Consider the following 21,037-nt stretch of genomic DNA (forward strand, 5'->3'; position numbering starts at 1 on the left):
CAATAATTAATAGTGTAAAGGAATGTAATTCACAATCAGTTGTGAATTGGCATTCACGATGTTATCACAAGGACAGATAATGTTACATGAAAGATTGAGATTATTAACATTCGATAAAAAATGGACAAAAACTAGTCAGAATTTGTCGGCAGAAAATATGGCGAAAGACGGTTTTGTATTCGCAAGTGAACCGGACATTGTACGCTGCGTATTTTGTTCAGTTTGTATAGGAGATTGGGAGCAAAATGATGTTGTAGTCAACGAACATGCAAAGTTTAGCCCGAACTGTAGAAGGAAAGGAAATATAACAATTGAAGATGAGAATTACGATAATAATATTCTACGATTATATGAAGAAAGATATTTATCATTTACTAATATGCCAGAAGATTTATCTGTACAAGGAGAGTACTTTGAAAAACTACCTCCACACCATCTACATTGTTACATTTGCAAACCATTAACTGATAGAGCAGACTATTTTGCAAGAAATGGTTATTTCTTACATAACTATCACTATCTACAATGTGTGTTTTGTAAATATATTATCGTTGAACCATTTGAAAAAGTAATGCATTTACCGTTTTGTTTATATGCTGATGAGTGTAAGAAAAAAGAAGAAGAAGAAGAAGCTCATCATACAGATGAAGCGAAAAAATCACAAGCATGCAGTATAATGTAGAAGGTTTTTTATCCTCCGAGGACAAACACTGTGCTCGGAGGAGAAAAACTGTGCTCGGAGGAGAAAAACTGTCCTCGGAGCATAATTTTCCTCCTCAGAGGATAAAATCGAAGTAAAAATGTACTTACATGTACTGGTTGATGCTGCGTGAATCTCCTCGAGTGTAGAGGTGTAGATAGCGGCCTATGCTACAGGTGTAGATAGCGGTCTATGGTACAGGTGTAGATAGCGGCCTATGGTATGATTGATTCCTCTCAGGTGTAGATACTGCCTTTGACTCCTCGAGTTGAGAGGTGAGAAAATGCTGTGAAAACAATGAAATATTTAATAACTGTAACCAAATATATAAGTAGAGTACTATAAAGTACAATAAATTATCGCTAGAGTGTGCTTTTCATAATAATAATAATAATAAGCTAGAGCAAGCTAATCTGTTAGTAGTGATCTTGTCTTTGCTGATACAACATCAAGCTACTGTACTGAGATGGATAATGTGTTTGGTGCGGAGTCTGAGTTAAAGTCTTCAGATTTGTGCGTTCAATTCATTATAGATAGACATTTTAATCAATTAAGTGAATACCATTCTGTTCCTTTAGAAAAAATGAGATATCAATATAATTAAGTGAACTCTTGGACATGCACCTAGATATATTGGACCAGTTAGCAGAAAAAGGATGGACAAATCTACAATATTTAACTTTTGTGAGAGATTATGAAAAATTAGGAGTTTGGCATAGTGATAACTATAATCATATTCTTGTTTGTGATTTATATGGTACATCATATGATAAATTCTGGGGGAATGGCGATATGCCAGGCTCATGTGTGTGTGCAATAATTACACAGTCTATCAATAGAATTAAGAAGGTTATAATAGAAAACAATGCTCATTTAACAAAAGAACAATTAAATAAACTTATCTGGAATTTTTTACGAGATTCTTCAGATGAAACAGGCTTAGAACAAGATTGACAAAGAAAGATCAAAATCAAGTATGTGTGCAATATTGTAAATAAATGAAATGCATCAACTTTGCTACTGGTTGGTTAAATATTAAAATGCGTTATCTCATTGATGATAGAAAACACTGTCAAGATAAGATTCATGTTTGAAAAATGAGCTCCTCTTACTTCCTTGTTGAAGGATCTAACATGGAGAACAATATTGTCCTCGGAGAAGAGGAAAATTTAAGTAAAAATGAACTTACATGTGTTGATTTGACGAAATGAAATAATCGGATATGCTTCTCTCAGCTCCTCGACTCGGTTCAGGTATTGTTCCAGCTTAGCTCCTCGGCTATGATTTTCTCGATGCAGGTAAGTTTCCCTCACGAGAGCACAACTGCTTATGAGACCGAGTAGTGAGGTGAGAAAATGCTGTGAAAAACAATGAAATATTTAATAACTGTAACCAAATATATATTATAAAAATCAATTTAGTGTTATTTCACAAAAATATGAGAATGTAACAAAAATTTTTACTTACAATCAATAATGTTAGCGTCGAGCTAAACCTCTGTGGAGTATGCAGTGCTCGCCAATTGTGATAGGCCTCCTCGGCAGCTAGTACGTGTAGAGAACTCAATCACTCTCCAAGTTGCATTGAGTGATAAGAAATTAAAAATGTGTTTTTATATAGCTTGAAGTGTGTACGCACGCGCAAGCATGCGCATGAGCTGACAACATCGGCCGATCGCTCACTGTGTCAAGGTCGGCTCAACGCTCTGCCTTCCTTGTTGCGAAGTGGGGCGTTGGCCTGCCACATCTGTGTGATGCATTTCATTCATTCGCGACCTTCACAAGGTCTTGTTGTGAATGTTGAGTGTTGCCCCCACACACATCTGGCTGGATTGGTATTCCATTCATTCTTATCAATATTATTTTGTGTTTGACTTTTTCACATCAGCTATTTGAAATGCATTTTGCAAATGCATTTCAAATAGATGATCTGAATAGATGAATTCAAAGTATTATTCCAAATTAATAGAAAATTTCCATTTTTCTTTTAGATTAAGTTAGTGTAATGATTAATTAATTAACTTTAGTTAATGTTCAACCATTGAGTTGAAAGGTAATGAAAATGGTGGTATGTAAGAGAAAGCAAAGTGGAAGAAAACGAGGGAGAGGCTTCTTAAGCTCGGCCGCGAAAGTACTTAAGGGGGCGGCAGGGGCTGCTACAGGTATTACTTCAACTATTTTAAATAAATTGATCGATGTAACACCCTTTGAAATCCCCATAGCACCTGGCTACCAGTATTGCGGACCAGGAACCAAACTTGAAAAGCGATTAGCACGTGGAGATCCTGGAATAAACAAACTTGACCAGGCTTGTAAGGCCCACGATATAGCATATTCACTAAATAGTGATAATTCTAATCGAGCCAAAGCTGACAGAATTCTAGCGAACGCAGCGTGGGAAATTTTTAAAAATCCGAAAACTCCCCTAGCCGAGAGAGGTCTCAGTTACCTTGTTACGAATGTAATGAAAGCTAAAAATTACTTTGGTGGTTCTTTGAGAAAGAAGAAGAAGAAGAAGAATGAGAGGAGAAGTTATAGTAATGATATTAGACGCAAGGCTATAGCTCAGTTGAAACAACATATAGCAGGTAAAGGGTATTATTTGAAGCCGTACCCCCCGCTTAGTGGTGGGCGACTTTTAATTCCACCCCCACCCCCACCATCATCATATGGTGTGAGTTTATTCCCTCAAGTTAAGAAACGTAGAACAACAAAGAAGAGTAGGAAGAAGAAGAAGAAGAAGGCATGAATATTGAAGGAGAATTGAGTAACTATGATTTAATGGATTGGGCTAGCTTATTACAAATTCGTTTAAGAGGAATATATATGCTAGATGCATTACCCAAAAAAATTCTAAAAAACGAAAATGCGATCGTGAATTTGGACAAGCACAGCCAACCGGGGACACACTGGATTGCATATAAGAAGGTAGGAAGTAATGTATGGTATTTTGATCCAATTGGAAATTTACAACCTCCATACGAATTGGACAAATATTGGAAAAAAGAAAATGGAGTAAATATATTTTATAATTGGATCACCTGCAACCATTAGATAGTGATATTTGTGGTCATCTCACGTTATTGTTTCTTGCAAATCAGTTGTAATTAAGTGTTTGTGTTGAACACACATTTCAAGATGGTCGTTATAACGTTAAGATCAAAGTCAAGTAACCTTTACGAACATTTACAAGAAATTATAGAATTGGACAAAAATAGTGAATGGGAAATTGGTCTGATTAATTTTTGTAGTTACAATAGTATAGCAAACATAAACAAAGGAACAAATTCTAGCTTCAAATATGGTGATAAGTTAATCTTGTTGGATACCGGTGCATATGAACTTGAGGATATTATAAAGTCTTTAAAGAATAAATTGAATATGATGGGAAGAAGAATAAACTTATTATACGTGCAAATGCAAATACTATGAAGATTGAAATTTATTCTGATAAGCCTATTGATTTAACACGCTCTGATTCGATTGCTAAGATACTCGGTTTTGATAATGTAGTTTTACAAGCAAATAAATGGTATTATTCCAAACATCTGGTTAACATATCGAGCATTGATGGTATTCTTGTTGAATGTAATTTAGCATGTGGCAGTTATTCTAATGGAAAAGAAAAACATATAATCTACGAATTTTTGCCAAAGGTTCCTAGCGGTTATTTAATAAATGAAGTACCCTCTCCAATTATTTATGTACCTTTGAATACACGTCGAATTCAAACTATTAATGTAAAGGTAACAGACCAGAACGGATCGTTTATTGATTTCCGCGGAGATACAATTACAATTAGACTGCACATACGTGAAAAACAAAAGTAATGGGATATCTTATTTTCAACCCGCGTACACGTAGTACGTGTACGCATAATCAAGTCATTAGAGAAAAGGTCGCGATAGCGTCAACATCTAGTAAACATAATAATAGGGCGTTATCAGCTAAAAGTGCGAGAACTTTGGAAAGATTAGGTTTTATAGTTGATTGGCGACATGTCAGGAGGGGCCGCAATTAGTGATATTCTGGATGTACAGACAGAGCTTCAGTTTTATAATGACATAACCAAATTCCAGTTTCATACACATACAGTTTATTCGGGTCAAGAGATAAAGAACTCTGATGAAGCTCGAATTGGAATAAATTCACTGGATGTTTATACTCTACCTTGCAAATCTTTTATATTAATTGAGGGAACGGTGAGCTGTACAAAGCCGGGCAGCGCCTGCGATTACAGTAGCAGGGGAGGCAACTCAACCGGCTGGTGCACCCGTTGCGGCAGACTATAAATTAAGCAGTAACATAGTGGGCAACCTTTTTGATGAAATACGATACGAATTAGCAGGTCAACAAAATTTCCAAATCAAGATTAATTGGTTTAACTTCTACAATTAAAGCTATTCTTGTGAAGAACGCATCTGATAAAAACACATATCATTTAGCTGGTTTTGACAGAGCAGGATATGAGCTAACAGATAATAAATTCACTTTCTGTGTGAATTTGAAATTGAAATTAATGTGTTGAAATTAATCCTTCCATTTTTTGAAGATTTTCAAAGAATAATTTTAAACTTGGAACAAGAGCTTGTATTATTGACGTCGCCCTCAGACCTCAATTGCGTCGAGTCTGCAACCGGTACAGAGGTTAGTGTAAAAATTACTAAGCTCCAATGGCGGATGCCCTACATTACTTTAGAAGATCATGTGCGATTGAAATTTTTGAGACTGCTCGATGCCGACACTCCACTGAAATTAAGTTTCCGCCATTGGGAAATTTGTGAATTACCAAATTTGCAAAATTCACTTGTTCATTCTTGGTCAGTACGCACGACATCGAATTTTGATACTCCAAAATATATTATAATTGCATTTCAAACTGATCGAAAGAATAAAATTAAAAAATCAATATCTAATTTTGACAGCTGTAATATTTACAATGTTAAAGTATATTTGAATAGTGAGTATATCCATACGAAAATCTGCTAGGTAAGAAGGAAGTTTTATACCGATGTTCCTGGATTTCGCACCCTCGTATTATAATCATTCAATCAATAGCGAACTCGGAACAGAAATCGATTTTAAAACGTTTTGTGAATCAACACCGCTGATTGTTGTAGATTGTTCACACCAACAAGTCATTTGAAATCATCGACAGATGTTCGTATTGAAATGGAATTTAATAGTGCAGTACCTGCAAATACTTCCGCGTATTGCGTTTTAATTAGCGATCGTGTGATGGAGTACACGCCACTCACGAGCATGGTGAAAGAAGTTCAGTAATTTGTTGATAGAGTGCATCACTGCAGGTTATATAAGGTGTGTACTGCGCCAAATGTAAGCCATTATCAGTTTTACCTTTGAACAGGAATCATGTCCTATTCTTTGTGTTCTGATATTTTGGACAAGCCACAAACTCGCTCTATTGGTATCCAGTGTGATCTTGATTCTGATATTTTGGACAAAGCTCAAACTCAGTCGTCGCTACTTTACGATATTGAATCAACAAGTTTCTATTATGAACCAAGGAGGAGTAGTACACCAATCCAGAAGTCGGGAGAGGAGGAGGAGGAGGAGGAGGGGGCGTCAGAGGTAGAGGAACAGAAACGAGAAGAGGAACAGAAAGGAGTGCAAAAGCAGACACCTACGAAAATTGCTACGGTTGATCTTCACTGGTTTAAGCAAACTTGTAATCAAATTATTGTAATGGAACTTGCTATTGTCGATGAGAGCAATAATTATGTTGTATTTCATTTCAAATCACCATTTCCAAAGATGGAATTGACCACAAAATTGAATGCTCAGAAAAGAAACTTTGCACGATATGGATTCTTCTACAACGGAAAGGAATTACAGTGTGTTTATTGCTTGCATGCACTGAGACTGCATAAAGCTCGCACGTGTTGTCTGTCTACAATTATTAATGAAGAAAGACCGTTTAATTATTCTATAATAGTGCCAGCCTACACATAGTTTTCTCCATTCGCTCGACAACGATGGATCCGGCAAAGTGGTTAGCTGCTGACAACGAATTGGAAGTGAGGTTAAAAAACTGCATAGACTGGTATGACGAATGCAAAATTGCAATTCAGAAATCATCTAGTGAAAATTATAGTTTGGCAAAACAATTGAAAGACATTTTTCTAAGCACAGTTAATTTGAACGATATAAGAGACTATTTGTGCTATTACCGTCCATACAATTTGTCTGTAGATAAATTGATTAAAATTGAAGATGAAGTTATGATGTATTGTTGTAGTGAAATGTTGTAAACAAATATATAGATATTTCCTCGAACATTTTGGTTTAGTATCAGTGTAGACTTGATTGAGTGAGGATGCGAGATACGCCCCCCTCAGACACAACTGTTACAGCTAAGTGCACATTCCTACCTTATCAAGAGATACGCCCCCTCAGAGCCAACTCTGTTACAGCTAAGTGCACATTCCTTCCTTATCAATTTTATTGTTCATAACATAATCGAGGTCATGCAGTGTTTTAGCTTTGCTAAATTCAAAAAATTATCTCGTCTCTTGATGTCAATTTCATTCAATGAATTTGATTCTATTGCAAAAAATATTAAATTTTCAACAGGATTCCAAGGCAATGATGTTGATCAAGTGTTAACAAAAACAGAAAATGTACATTTTCCAATTTTATCTGAGATTTTCGAATTATTGGACATACTAGATACAGGTCATCTACATTATTGTAGTGCAAATGATTTCTCAACTATTGTTACAAATTCCGATGAACTTTGGAAATGCTTGTATGACATTGCAGATAAAAAATGTAAAAGATCAACTTAGATCATTGATCTCTCTCTGTTAAGACATCAATAGAGCTGATACCTATCACTTACCAAAAAAAAGTAACGCCTGCGGTTTGTACAGCACATAGAAAATTTCAATATAAATTTGTGAAATTTTTCTTAACTGTCGGGTGGAAAGCAAACCAATTGTATTAATTTGCAATCACTTTATAATTTTACAGTATAAAGATGTAACAGATTCACTCAGTATAAAGATGTAACAGATTCACTTTAATTTGACAGTAGAGAATTTTTCCCTCAAAGGGAAATTATTTTTTCCCTCATCTAGCATTCACTTTAATTTGACAGTATAGCATTAGATGGATTCACTTTAATCTGTCAGTATAAAGATGTAACAGATTCACTTTAATTTGACAGTAGAGAATTTTTTCCCTCAAGGGAAATTATACAGATTCACTCAGTATAAAGATGTAGAAATATGGATTCACTTTAATTTGACAGTATAGCATTAGATGTAGAAATATGGATTCACTTTAATTTGACAGTAGAGAATTTTTTCCCTCATTTAGCATTCACTTTAATCTGTCAGTATAGCATAAGATGGATTCACTTTAATCTGTCACTATAGAGAGAGGGAATTTTTCCTCCAAAAAGGGAAATTTTTTTTCCCTCACTGAGAGAGAGAGAGATATATCTCTCTCTTTTCAACCCCCTCGTCCTCACTGGGAGAGGGGAGATAAGATAAGGAGAGGGAGAGGGAGAGGGAGAGGGAGAAGGAGAAGGAGAGGGAGAGGGAGAGGGAGAGGGAGAAGGAGAGGGAGAGGGAGAAGGAGAGGGAGAAGGAGAGGGAGAGGGGGAGGAGAGGGGGAGTTTGCGCATGCGCAGAGGAGGAGGGGGAAGGGGGAGGGGGAGGGGGATTTGCGCAAAAATTTTTCCTTATTTCTCAGTAATTGCGCAAAAATTCTTCGCAGAAATCATAATATTAGGCTACTCACACGCATGTTTCAATTCAAATTTGAAGACAATTTTTTGCTTTTTATTCCAGCCATTATATCATATGAATAGTCTCATTAAATGAAATCATATGGAAGTCAATTATATTGGTAGCAAGATCTTGTTAATAACAAGAAATTTTCTGTTAAAAACACGAGTTATAACTTTTGATAGGAGAAATTTTTGACGATTCAGTCAAGTCAATAACATTTTGTTAATAACTTGTGTTATTAACTCCGGTGTAAACACAGCTTTAGGCGATGTTTGCAGTACGTTATTAGTGTTGATTATCATTATGTTATAGATATTAGTTTCTAGTCTTTCTGTGTGCATCATTATATCTGTAATACAAATCAAACTTCACCTTAATTGATATTTCATGTAAATAATTAGTTTGTTCTTGACCACTTGATAAGTTATTTTTCCGCTGTGCAGTTCAGAGTTGTAAAAATTATGCGAAAAAGACAGGGGGCTCATTAAAGTATCACAGGTTCCCTAGGGATAAATTAGCAAGGAAACAATGGATTGTTGCTTGTAGAAGATTCGACAAATTCAATGCAAATAATGTACAAAGTTAGTCTGTCTACTATAATGTTATAATGTTGGGGCTAGCCTGCATCAATATAGGTCTCAATGACCTAAGCGTCATGATACACCAGTGATAGGATGATGATAATATTAATATAAAAAGTGTAGACTATCATCGATGCTTCCTGTTCAACCAATTCTAATAGTTTGAATTGAAAGAATCTCACTTTAACTTAGTTACCCACCTTTGGCATTCTGGTCGCCACGTCGTGCGCATATTGATAAGTAGTTGTACTCAAAAATGCCGAATAACTTGAATAGTGTTCTGTTGGTAATTTGGAATCATCAAACGAAAGGTAGCTCATAAAAGCACCATCGGACGAAAAATAAAATGCTTTAGTTTTTTTATAAATCCGATCTGGAAACAAATCATAGACTTGTGTGTAGAAGAATATAGAATAACATAATGAGGAACATGAAAAGATGACGAAATATGATATACATGATGGAGCAAAAATGTTCAAATTTGGTAGGTATCTTCCATTATAGTTCCATCCAAAATTTGTGTTTTTACAACGTTTTTTTTGCGTTTTCTCGGCTTTTCTGAGAACTAATGAACTGAAAATGTTTGAATTTACTATGATAAATACTGAAAACAAATTTCCTTAATCTGAGAAGCTGGAGCTAAAACCATAGAAAGAGCATAAACGAAAGCATACGCTATGCTTATTCTAAGATTAAACCTTCTAGATCAGTGGTTCCAAACCTCGAATTTTTGGCGACCCACTTTTGTATGTTTTTCATTCTCACAATTCACCATATCTCCTTTATCCTGTAAAGAATGAAAAATAGATTTCATGAAGACATCCATTCATCACTAAAGATAAAAAAATTCCTGGAAAACTCCAGAGAATCTTGAATTTTAGAAGTGTTTTTCGATGTTTAAATCGTTTATGAAAATTCTCACTCCAGTCCTTGAAAAATGTAATCTTCTTCAATGTTTCTGACCCGGTAGCTCTGAGATACTGCTGCTGATGATAAATTGATAAGTTACTGTCACTTTACCACTTGACTATTATAGGCTATGTGTGGTTTTGTCACATAATTCTATATCTTAATCAAATAATGTAGTAGCCACAATAATCAGATATAAAGGTGCATACAGACTTTCGCTCTGCTCTGCAATCGAACATCACTCGAGCAGATTGATGGCCCTAGGGCTGTAAAATAACCTTGAAGTCAGCTGATTCTGATTAGATGTGTACATTTTTACGAAATAGTATATGAAACTGAATCAGTTTATACTACTGGGATTGAATAAAGTATTTTGAAAAAAGATACTATCATTCTATTTGTATGAATGAAATACAAATAAGATATATTATAAGCTATTCAAATTCGATTTTCATAGAAGGATAAAACTTCTAACCTCAACTTCCAATAACAAGCATTGTTGACATCCAGATTGTCCAAATTTCAAGTGCGCTAATCAACAGCTGATCCAAAAAATAATCATTATTTGTGTTTATTATCCAAGAATCAAATTATTCATAATAATATCTTATTGCCATTTAAAAGAATAAAAAAGTATAAACTCAACCTCCCTCATTGAAACATAATATTTTAGGTTATTCAGACAAACTGAAATCTACCCAGCTCAAAGTACTGCTTTTACAACTAAACCTGGTGGATAATTTTGGAACTACTTGAAACTACTAAAACCAACCTATTTTTTCGGATGTGTTATTCATTTGTCACAAAGTAAAATTGTGACGAGAAAATAGTTAATAATATTATTGAAAGACGCTCGGCTATCAGCAAAGCTAGCCGACCGCGGAGATAAGGAAGGTACCGATGGCGCACCATCTTCCGCGCATCAAGACGATTTCCACTGCCTCTGGCGGCGGCACAACTCCATCCCCTCCACTTTGGGGGAGTATTTAAACGCCGGACGAGCCCCAGACCACAGCATTCCACTCACAACCTTCCTGCTCCTTGTACAGCGGCCCGTTGGCTGCCGTACGTCCCCGACCTCCTGTCCTTGTACAGCGGCCCGTTGGCTGCCGTACGTCCCTAACCTTCCATCTCCCTAGGGCACAGCGGACCGTTGCACAGAGAAGAGATCAGAGGGAACATTCTTACCGACTATTGTTTCGCCTTATGTGTAGTATCACTTATACCGGTAGAAAGCGCTTGTATACGCAAATGACGATTTCTGTCTGAGCTGAGTTAGTACTGTAGAAGGGGGACGTAGTGGGGAGTCATTGGCATCCTACACTTCCCTCTCCAACAAACCAGTTCACACCACTCTCTCCCCCCAGCAAAACAACTGCTGACAGCATTTGTGGCTTGAGGCATGTATGTCATTGTTTTGCTAATAGTACATAGACTAGACATTCATTTTTCTTATTCTAATCACTTGCTACTCTCAACTCTCCAGATCGCATGAACGCTGCTTCTCCAGTGACAAAGAGGATTAATTTTTATTTCTAATCAACAAGAACTAGAAAACAATAAGTGAATGAGTGGCCAGATTTTGTAACTTTATTACATTATGTACTTCAATTCAATAATTGAAAAAATTTAAATCAATCTAATTTAATCCACAATATTGCGATTTTGAACTTAAAAATTGAGAAAGAGCATGGAATAATTTTAATAATGACATGTTCTTGAGGTGCTGTGTAATGCAGCATTATATTTCTCTATTATTGTTCTAAAATGATTTTAATAAATGATGTCAAAACTGCTCATTAACAATAATATTGTTTCAGTTACTTTTTTTTCATTGAATAGCCAAAGATTGTTAACCTTAATAATATTATTTCAGTTGCTTTTTGTTTTCATTGAAAAAATGAAAACAATGGCAATTCCATTGCCAATGATTGTCAACCTTTTTCATGGACTGTACCCATAGTGGAACTGGAAAGTTCTAATTTTGCATATGAGCTAAATGCTGTTAGGCTAGCCGTCTAGCGGGAGATTGGGGAAGAGGGAGTAATTTGAAAATTCAATGAATTTCTCTCATTATAAACTTATAAGAGCCACTATCTTCTTAGCATTCAGTAAAATAACATCCAGTTTCATTGTATATTATAAGGAGGAAATTGATTGATACTCTTTAAAAAGATTTACCTACCCCTGTTATTATGTATGTGTATTTTTGTCGTAAATGTATTTCCTTTCCTTGATATAATACAAAATTATAAGTAGAGCAATAAAGAGCAAAACTAAAATCGTAAATCGATTTTGAAATAATCTTCATGACCTTTTAGAAGAAACTTTGTGGCTGAATCTGCTAATCAATTCCGACCATGTTGATAAACTTGAAACGCAAAAAATGCTGTTGATTTTATCATTTTTATTCATAGTTCACTTGGACGCACGGTACGATTCAATCACTTGAAAATATCAAGAGATTGAAGATATTCTCCTCATATTCACGATCTCGGTATTTCTAAGATGGAAAACAGTAGTTGAAGATAAATATTTATGGTAACTGAGCTCCTATAGAATAAAATTTAGAACCAATCATGAGTTTCTATGATGTATGATCCTCGTTTAAGAGACTCTTGATTAACAGTGGAATTGCGAAAAAATGGTAAAACTTCAATCGTCACTTTTTCAATCGGTTGTAACTTTCTAATGGTATTGAAATCGAAAGTATTGTTGATTGGAGTGAGAAGAGGAGGAAATTCCTCACATCCTTGACTAGATTTTGATTTTATATCTGTATTATTTCATAAGATATGCAGCATTGAATAAATAAATTGTCGTTATTCTGTGTATGGAATATGGGTTGAAGTACAGTGTACACTCAACAAAAAATTTCCCATTTCTCTTAGGAACTTGACTCATGATATATGATTTCCAACTACCTTGACAAGCCGAAAAGAAAGAGCGTACGGGAAGATCCAAACATTGTATCAAAAGTTATGAATGAAATTTCGATCCTTGAGGTGTCCTGAAAATCTTTGAGATAGAGCGTTCTACCTGTTCTCAGATTGTAGAGCACAAAATTACACCTAGTAGGATTTTGAATTATTCATTTTTGAATTGTGACAATCGGAAGATATTGTTGATTGAATACTATAGGATTTATCAAAATTGATTTTCCATGAAATTCTACTCGTTTTGGAGAAACTGTAGGATAGAACTGATTGAAGTTATAGAGGTCTGAATGATTCCATTTTATTCTGAATTTTATATACAGTAAAAAAGGAGAGAGAGGATTTTTTTTGTCCAATCACTGGATTTGATTGTAATAGCTCAGAACTGGAGAATGAACCAGACATATTAGGTATTTGGGCCACTCTGTACAAGGAAATGTTGCATGCGAAAATTGGTTCTGAACTTCTCTTATGCATACAAACCCTAAAAAATGGGGTTATAGGGTTTATAGGTTTTTGGTTTGGCCAAAGACCGTTCAAGTCAGAAGGAAGCTTTTCCATCAAGGGCCAAGCGTAGTGATAGAGTATGTTCATATTTTTTGTAAATATTGTTGTTCACTGATGTTTTTCACTTAGTTTTATCTTTATATTTTCATATTTCAAATAAGTGATTTAATACTTCATATTTATCGTGGTATTACAGTATGTTTTTTCACCTTACAAATCGTACCAGATAGAATAGAACATTCATGATTGTGTGCGGCTGTGTGGGCGTTATGCTCATGCATGTTGATGTTACAGATTTTTGTGTTGAAAAATTAGAGTTGGGTAGCTTAGGGGGTTAGGTTTTTGTTTGGAATTGCAATATGCTGGAATGGGTTGGAGACCAGATTGAGGTATGTTTATTGAATGAGCGAAGCGAATTCTATGTTTCAAGTCAATCAGCGTTCGTCTATTTGTAAGATTTTTTATCTTTCCAATCGTGCTTCTAAGCTCAAAAGTGTAGAGAACTTCTATTTCTCAGCGTTCTCCACCGATCCTATTGCATATATCATCATACTCTAAATCCAATTTGTATGTGTGTTTGTGTGTGAATAGGCAGACGTGTATGAGTATAAATGTTAGTGAGTGTAGCGAGTTCTACTGTTCTCCGAACTAATAGTTATGAAACATTTCATAACCATATAAAGTAGAATACCCGTTTCCTGATTTTATGATACAATGGTAATTAAAAGATTTACTGTTATCTTCAAGGTTTATAAATAGTTTTCCAAACGAAAATTGTATAATAAAGTGATTGACCATGTCACCTCAATTTAATTAATTGATTATAAATAATTGATTAATAATTAGTAAATTAGGTGTGAATTAATTAATTAATTAATAATTTAATTAATTGAGCACCTCCGCTCTGTAATTGGCGCTTGTGCGAGTGTGCAGGACAAGTTTGTAGGATAACTGCAGTGAACCATGATAACACGATTACAAACGCATCCACCCCTAGTAGGCCTAGACAATAGAATACCTGGACAAAGTTTGGGACCCTAGAACAGTCTGGTAGGGCTTCATCTCCATCTTCTCCAACAAAAATTTTTAGCACATGGAATTAGGGATATTTTATTTTTTTCAATTATATCACCTTCTGCTTCTCATACTGAGTCTAAAAGAATTGTTTTATCCACCTAATACGAAATTTAGTTTTATATTGTTTATCATATTGTATGTTGATATTCCAATACGCTCTCAACTGCAATGTCAAATAATGAGCTGTCTTTGTTTAAAATGAATGAATTGCCTTTCGTGACAGCCATTCTTTGTAAACTACCTTTGAACAGTTGCTCTAGTGAGGCAGGGTGTCAATTTGTAGATTGTAGATTCCAACCAGTTTGACACACGCACAACTGCCAACGCCCTTCTTGCAGAAAGGTGTTGCTGAAGCCTACGTGAACAATAGTATTTCAAAACATTGTTATTCGAGGAGCTATTCACAAGTAATTGTCAATAAGGGCCTGTCTATTATAAACTGTAGGATGTTGAACAAACTAATATACAGTCGAACCTCTCTATAACAAACCTCCACCTAACGAAATCCTCTACACGACGAATTTTTACCTGGTCCCATGACATTTTAGAGTTTTTGCTGCTTATTTACCTCTATTTAACGAATTTCGGACCTCTCAACAACAAAGTTTTTTCTTGACTTCAACATACAAAGTGTAGTGTATATAGGAAGCAGACGGTCATTTTCAAGGAATTCTTTAGTTTCAGCAGAAAGGTCAATAGACTAAAAATAATGGCAATTCAGGTAGGAAGAAGATAGGGTGGTACGATATTATATTAAGATCCATAGGATCGTGGCAGTTTTCTTGACAGAACCTCTCAATAACGAATACCTCTCAGCCGCGAATTTTTTCTCGGGATAATCGACTTCGTTATACAGAGGTTCGACTGTATTTTCATTTTCATAGTATTGCTTTTCGTAACATTAAAGGACTGATGAATTTCGAAGTATTTTCTATTCTGGTTGTGAATATAGATGTTATTATGGAATGTTGAATATTATTGTTTAACTTTGGGCTCATATATTCTATTGGTATTCATGATAAATTAAGCTTGGTAAATATATTTTGTTCATTTATAGTGGCTTTGTATAGAATAATTATTGAACTAGCGTGAGTTTTAACTTTTGACTTACTGAAGGACAAAGTCGTTGTCTGTCTGTTTGTATGTTCTACAATAACTTTAGGAAGAATTGATCAATCTTCTCAAATTATGAACACGTATTCTCCGAACCCTTTTACAGGCCAAGTTTGTTGGACAACAAATTGACTCACTCTTTTGTCCTTTTTCAGGATATAAAAATAACATTGAAAGTGCATTAGAAAAAAATTGTTATGATCTATCATTTGGTCAGCTGAAGAATTCTTTGCATGCAATTACTACAGTTTTTCCATTCATTCATTCATAACATCATCTGAGGTTATTTGGGAGCAAAGTTAGTAGACTGTCTACTAACGTTGATTTGGGAGCAACCACACACACTGACATAATATGATTTTAGCTGGTTCATTATACTTTACAACTTTTGTATCAACAAAATGATATGGGTTGATATAATTATCAATTTGCGGTTTTGGCTATTTATTTTCTCTTGGAACTATGTATCGAAATCATGTATCAAACATTTAAAAAAATCTTTGAGTGTCAAAGTTGTTGAAGCGACAGAGTAATATTTTTAGAGTAATTTTTCATTTCAAATAACATTCCCAATGGAAACTGCAGTCAAATTATTATTGTAAGAGAAATATTTAGCAGCTTTAGTAATTTTCATAAACTCTGTATAATCAAAAGTTGAGGGTTTCAAAGATTACAATGCAAAACCGTTCTTGAGCGAGTTCTCTGAACCACAGGGGTCACAAGTTCATACAGATAGAAAAAAGATAAATTCTTTTAACCGTATATTATCATAATATGCTAGAATAGTATCAGTAGTTATTAGTAATTTTTCATATAGTGATAGCGAATAGTGGGTTATAGTAATTTCAAAAATAATAGACTATTTATTATTTGATATAGCCTATTATTAAATAAGTTTCATAGAATGTGTAAATTATTTATTATGCAGATTTTTATATAATTTGCATTCATCAATTCCATTGAATTAAATTGAATTGTCATTCTGGGATATATTATGTCACACACTGTCAACAAATTTATTACTTTATATTTCTTTTCTATAAAATATATTATTGAAAGGAAATAAATTATGGAGGTTTCTGTTTTCTTCGTGATCTATTCATTATTTGAGTTTATGAATTTTGTACTCAGAAATAAATATGGCTGTCTAGCAAGTAGTCAAATAGAAAAAAGCATGAAATATTTTTTTCTGTATACCCAGTTTCCAGTAAGTTACAATTAATCCAGAAGATATAAAGAATAATTTTATTTGACTTTGATTTTTATTAATGGACTAATCATATGAATAGATGGTATGGTGATTTAATAATAAATTATTTGATTTGAAGTTTCACTTTGAATTGAAAAAAAGTATAACAATAATTGATGGAGCCTCAATTTAATCATTGATAAAAATTAATCTGGAAGGATCTCATTATCAGATTATTTGCCAATGTGTAATAGAATTGACTCGTTTATTTATTTATTTATGCATTCATAGAAATAAAATAATTCCAAACTTATTATGAATTATATTGGAAAAGGAACAACAGCTTTTATGTTGATATCAGCAGCATGAGATAATACTGAGAGGGAAATTATGGAGTACTGTAGTATCACACAGAAAATATATTTTCCTTTCTCCTCTCTGAGAAGTTACTGTACTAGTGTGTGATTCACTGTATGGTGTGTGCATGTGTGCGTGTATGCGCTTCATAAAATTGAAAAGACAGCAGAGCAGAGCAGAGCAAGCCGATCATCTACTAGTAATATTGGATAATTGCCAATCGTGACTTGTTTTTATTTTGTTGAATGTGGATGTGGAATCATAATAGCGGAGCAAGGGGAGAAGGTGACAGAGTACTACAACTGTTGGAGGGGGATTTCTGAATTAGCGGGGAAGGCCTGTCGATGGTACTGATCTCTCGTAGCGAGTTGAAGAACTAACTGTTAGTCACCCATTTTACCCCCCTCCATACCCACTCTACACTGCTGGTCACCAATTAAGCGTAACATTAGATGAGTTCTCTGTCCTCTTCTCTGTGACCGGTGTCTGCCGTCCCTGTCCTCCCATCTCCCTAGGGCACAGTGGACCGTTGTCTGCCGTCCCTGACCTTCCATCTCCCTAGGGCACAGCGGACCGTTGTCTGCCGTCCCTGTCCTCCCATCTCCCTAGGGCACAGCGGACCATTGTCTGCCATCCCTGACCTTCCATCTCCCTAGGGCACAGCAGACCGTTGTCTGCCGTCCCTGTCCTCCCATCACCCTAGGGCACAGCGGACCGTTATCTGCCGTCCCTGTCCTCCCATTTCTCCAGGGCACAGCGGACCATTGTCTGCCATCCCTGTCTTTCCATCTCCTTAGGGCACAGCGGACCGTTGTCTGCCGTCCCTGTCCTCCCATCTCCCTAGGGCACAGCGGACCGTTGTCTGCCGTCCCTGACCTTCCATTCCCCCAGGGCACAGCGGACCGTTGTCTGCCGTCCCTGTCCTCCTTCTTCCCAGGGCACAGCGGACTGTTGTCTGCCGTTCCTATTCTTCCTTCTCCCTAGGGCACAGCGGACCGCTGTCTGCCATCCCTGTCCTCCCATCTACCTGTCTCCCTAGGGCACAGCGGAACGTTGTCTGCCGTCCCTATTCTTTCTTCTCCCCAGGGCACAGTGGACCGTTGTCTGCCGTCCCTATTCTTTCCATCCCCTCAGGGCACAGCGGACCGTTGTCTGCCATCCCTATTCTTCCTTCTCCCCAGGGCACAGCGGGCCATTGTCTGCCGTCCCTATTCTTCCTTCTCCCAGGGCACAGCGGACCGTTGTCTGCTGTCCCTATTCTTTCCATCCCCTCAGGGCACAGCGGACCGTTGTCTGCCGTCCCTATTCTTCCTTCTCCCCAGGGCACAGCAGACCATTGTCTGCCGTCCCTATTCTTCCTTCTCCCTAGGGCACAGCGGACCGTTGTCAGCCGTCCCTATTCTTCCTTCTCCCCAGGGCACAGCGGACCGTTGTCTGCCGTCCCTATCCTGTCTGTCCTTCCTTTTCCTACTCCACTGGAGCGGAACCGAGGCCGTAAGGCCGATACAAAATTACATCATAGTGGTGTCATCAGAGAAGAGAGCGACCTTCACGCCGTCAGAAGCACCAGGAGGTGCTGTTCACGCCAGCTGAGGCACAAAGAAGAAGGAAGAGGAACTTCGACTTGCCTCCTTTCCCCGCCCACATTACGACTGAGCGAAGTCATCCAGGAGCAACACCTGGGTATCGATCACCCACGTCTGAAGCTACTCAGGGTTTACGTGATAGGTTGGCGCCCAACGTGGGGCACGAGGCAACGAAGTGAGAATCATCATGAGTGAACAAGGCGAGGCTGTTTTAGATGCTCAGCACCAGGAGCTGATAGAGGATCAGTCGGTTGAAGACATAAACCCCGAGGTGATAGCCGACCCCAGAGTTTCCTGAATCTATAGATTGAAAAAGGATGAAGCTTTTAATCTTCTACAAGATTGGGGCATAGTGTCATCTGGAACACTTGCCGAGTTGAGAAGGTTGTTAGTAGAACAACATAAGAAAATGGCTGTATGTTATCCCAGCCCAAGACCCAGAATAGTGAGCGGAAGCAGTGAGGAATCTGGACACTCAGCAACAGGTACTCATGCTGAAGTTGGAACCAACATTCACACAAACCCCCTCATGGACCCAGGGGCGGTATGTGACAAAGTAAGAAGCTGGAGACTGTCTTTTGATGGCCAATCAGATGCTCCCAGCTTTCTAGAAAGGCTAGACGAGCTACAACAAGCCTATGGGCTTACTGGCAACCAACTACTAGTTGCCCTTCCTGAATTACTAGTTGGTAAAGCTACTCTATGGATGTGTAATCGTCGTGACCAGTGGAAATCATGGGACAATTTTGTGACAGATTTCAGATCACGCTACTACCCACTTACCTATGAGGAGGACCTCGAGAATCTAATTCAGGCAAGGAAGCAAAGGGAAGGTGAATCGTTTGACGAATTTCTCGAAGATGTACTGACACTCATGAGGTGTCGAGGAGGTTTTACAGACGAGAATAAATTACAGAGAGTGTATAAGAATCTCCTCCCATGGTACAAATTGTATATTCGGCAATCAGATGTTCATAGTATCAACGAATTGGAAAAATTCGCGAGGGAGTATGAACAAATAAAAGCAGAGGAGAAACAGAATAGACAGAATTCGAGAGTTCACATGATTGAGGACACAAAAAAGATTACAAGGCTCAAGGTTGAGACAGTTATAACCCCTACTAGTAACAGACCATCTCTTAGTGAGTCTGAACCCATGTGTGGGCAATACAAGAGACCGGGGCACTGGAGATCAAACTGTCCCGAAATCCTGCCATGTAAAAGGTGCGGAAGGAGAGCACTGGAATGTGCCTGTGATGAGCAAAAGGAGAATAAGATTCCAAACAAGACAGCAGTGATGCGAACGGCACAAAGGATTCCTGTGATTGAAGAGTCATCAAGGGACAACAGACTATTTATCACCGTGACAATCGGCGGTAAAAAGTGTCGGGCATTGCTAGATACTGGCGCTGAAGCTAATTATATGAGTAACGAGGTCTATGAAGTCCTCCAGAAAATAGGGATGATACGGAAAGAACCAGCACGTCACCAAGCAATATTAGCTGATGGACGGTCTACCCCATTAAATGGGAAGCTGACAACTAATGTAACTATAGGACAAATCACAGTTCCACTAGTGGCGTCTATAATGGAAGGACTTGGACAAGAGTTGCTATTAGGCATGGAATTTATGCGTGAAAACAGAGTGAATATTCACACATTCATGAGAGAGGTAGAGTGGGATCCTCCCCAACTGAATCCTACAAGTCCGCTAATAATGTCGCGATCTCTCTTATTGGGGACTAAGACAACAGCAGTCCCAACAATATCAGCTGTACAATCCAAATCTCAGGACAACAAGGATCGCGACAGAAGGATGTTCAAGCAGGATGGTTTGAACAGAGTCGAACCCAATGCCTTGATTGATAGCAAAGCAGAGTTGTCATATGTTCCAAGGCAAGCATCCTGGGGCAACATAGTGATGGATCACAGGAATGAAATGACTGACTCTGAACGCCAGGCCACGATTCATGCCCCAGCCACCAACACTAGTGGTGAATCCGAGAGGGATGTGGAAGAGTCAATACCACCCCCTACTGTCATGGATGTGGAGGAGTCAATACCCTCCTCAACTGAAATGGATGTGGAAGAGCAAACGCAGTCTTCAACTACCAATGAAGTAGTCCCACAGTCCCAGGATCCCAAACCAGGACTCTCAAGGAATAAGGATCCAGTGTTGTGTCTCCGAGTCTCAACACCTGGTAAGCGTAAACGGGCTGGCAAGCCACGCATGGAAGACCAATTTCCAGATGGACGGTGTAAATATGTGCCCATGGACCAGGCATAGATGTTGCTCATAGTGAGTGGCATACACCTCTAAAGGTGA

General features: G+C 37.3%; 1 protein-coding gene across 3 annotated transcripts in view; it reads right to left on the reverse strand.

Annotated features, from left to right (window-relative positions):
* LOC111060758 (venom dipeptidyl peptidase 4-like) overlaps positions 1-21,037 on the reverse strand; it is an 81,530-nt gene that overhangs the window by 35,783 nt on the left and 24,710 nt on the right. For all 3 annotated transcript variants that reach the window (XM_039424772.1, XM_039424774.1, XM_039424773.1), the window contains one exon: positions 9,238-9,410. In XM_039424772.1, coding sequence (XP_039280706.1) covers positions 9,238-9,410 — 173 coding nt within the window. The remainder of the gene's footprint in view (positions 1-9,237; positions 9,411-21,037) is intronic.

This window comes from Nilaparvata lugens, chromosome 3 (assembly GCF_014356525.2).
Source record: "Nilaparvata lugens isolate BPH chromosome 3, ASM1435652v1, whole genome shotgun sequence".
Classification (NCBI taxonomy): domain Eukaryota; kingdom Metazoa; phylum Arthropoda; class Insecta; order Hemiptera; family Delphacidae; genus Nilaparvata; species Nilaparvata lugens.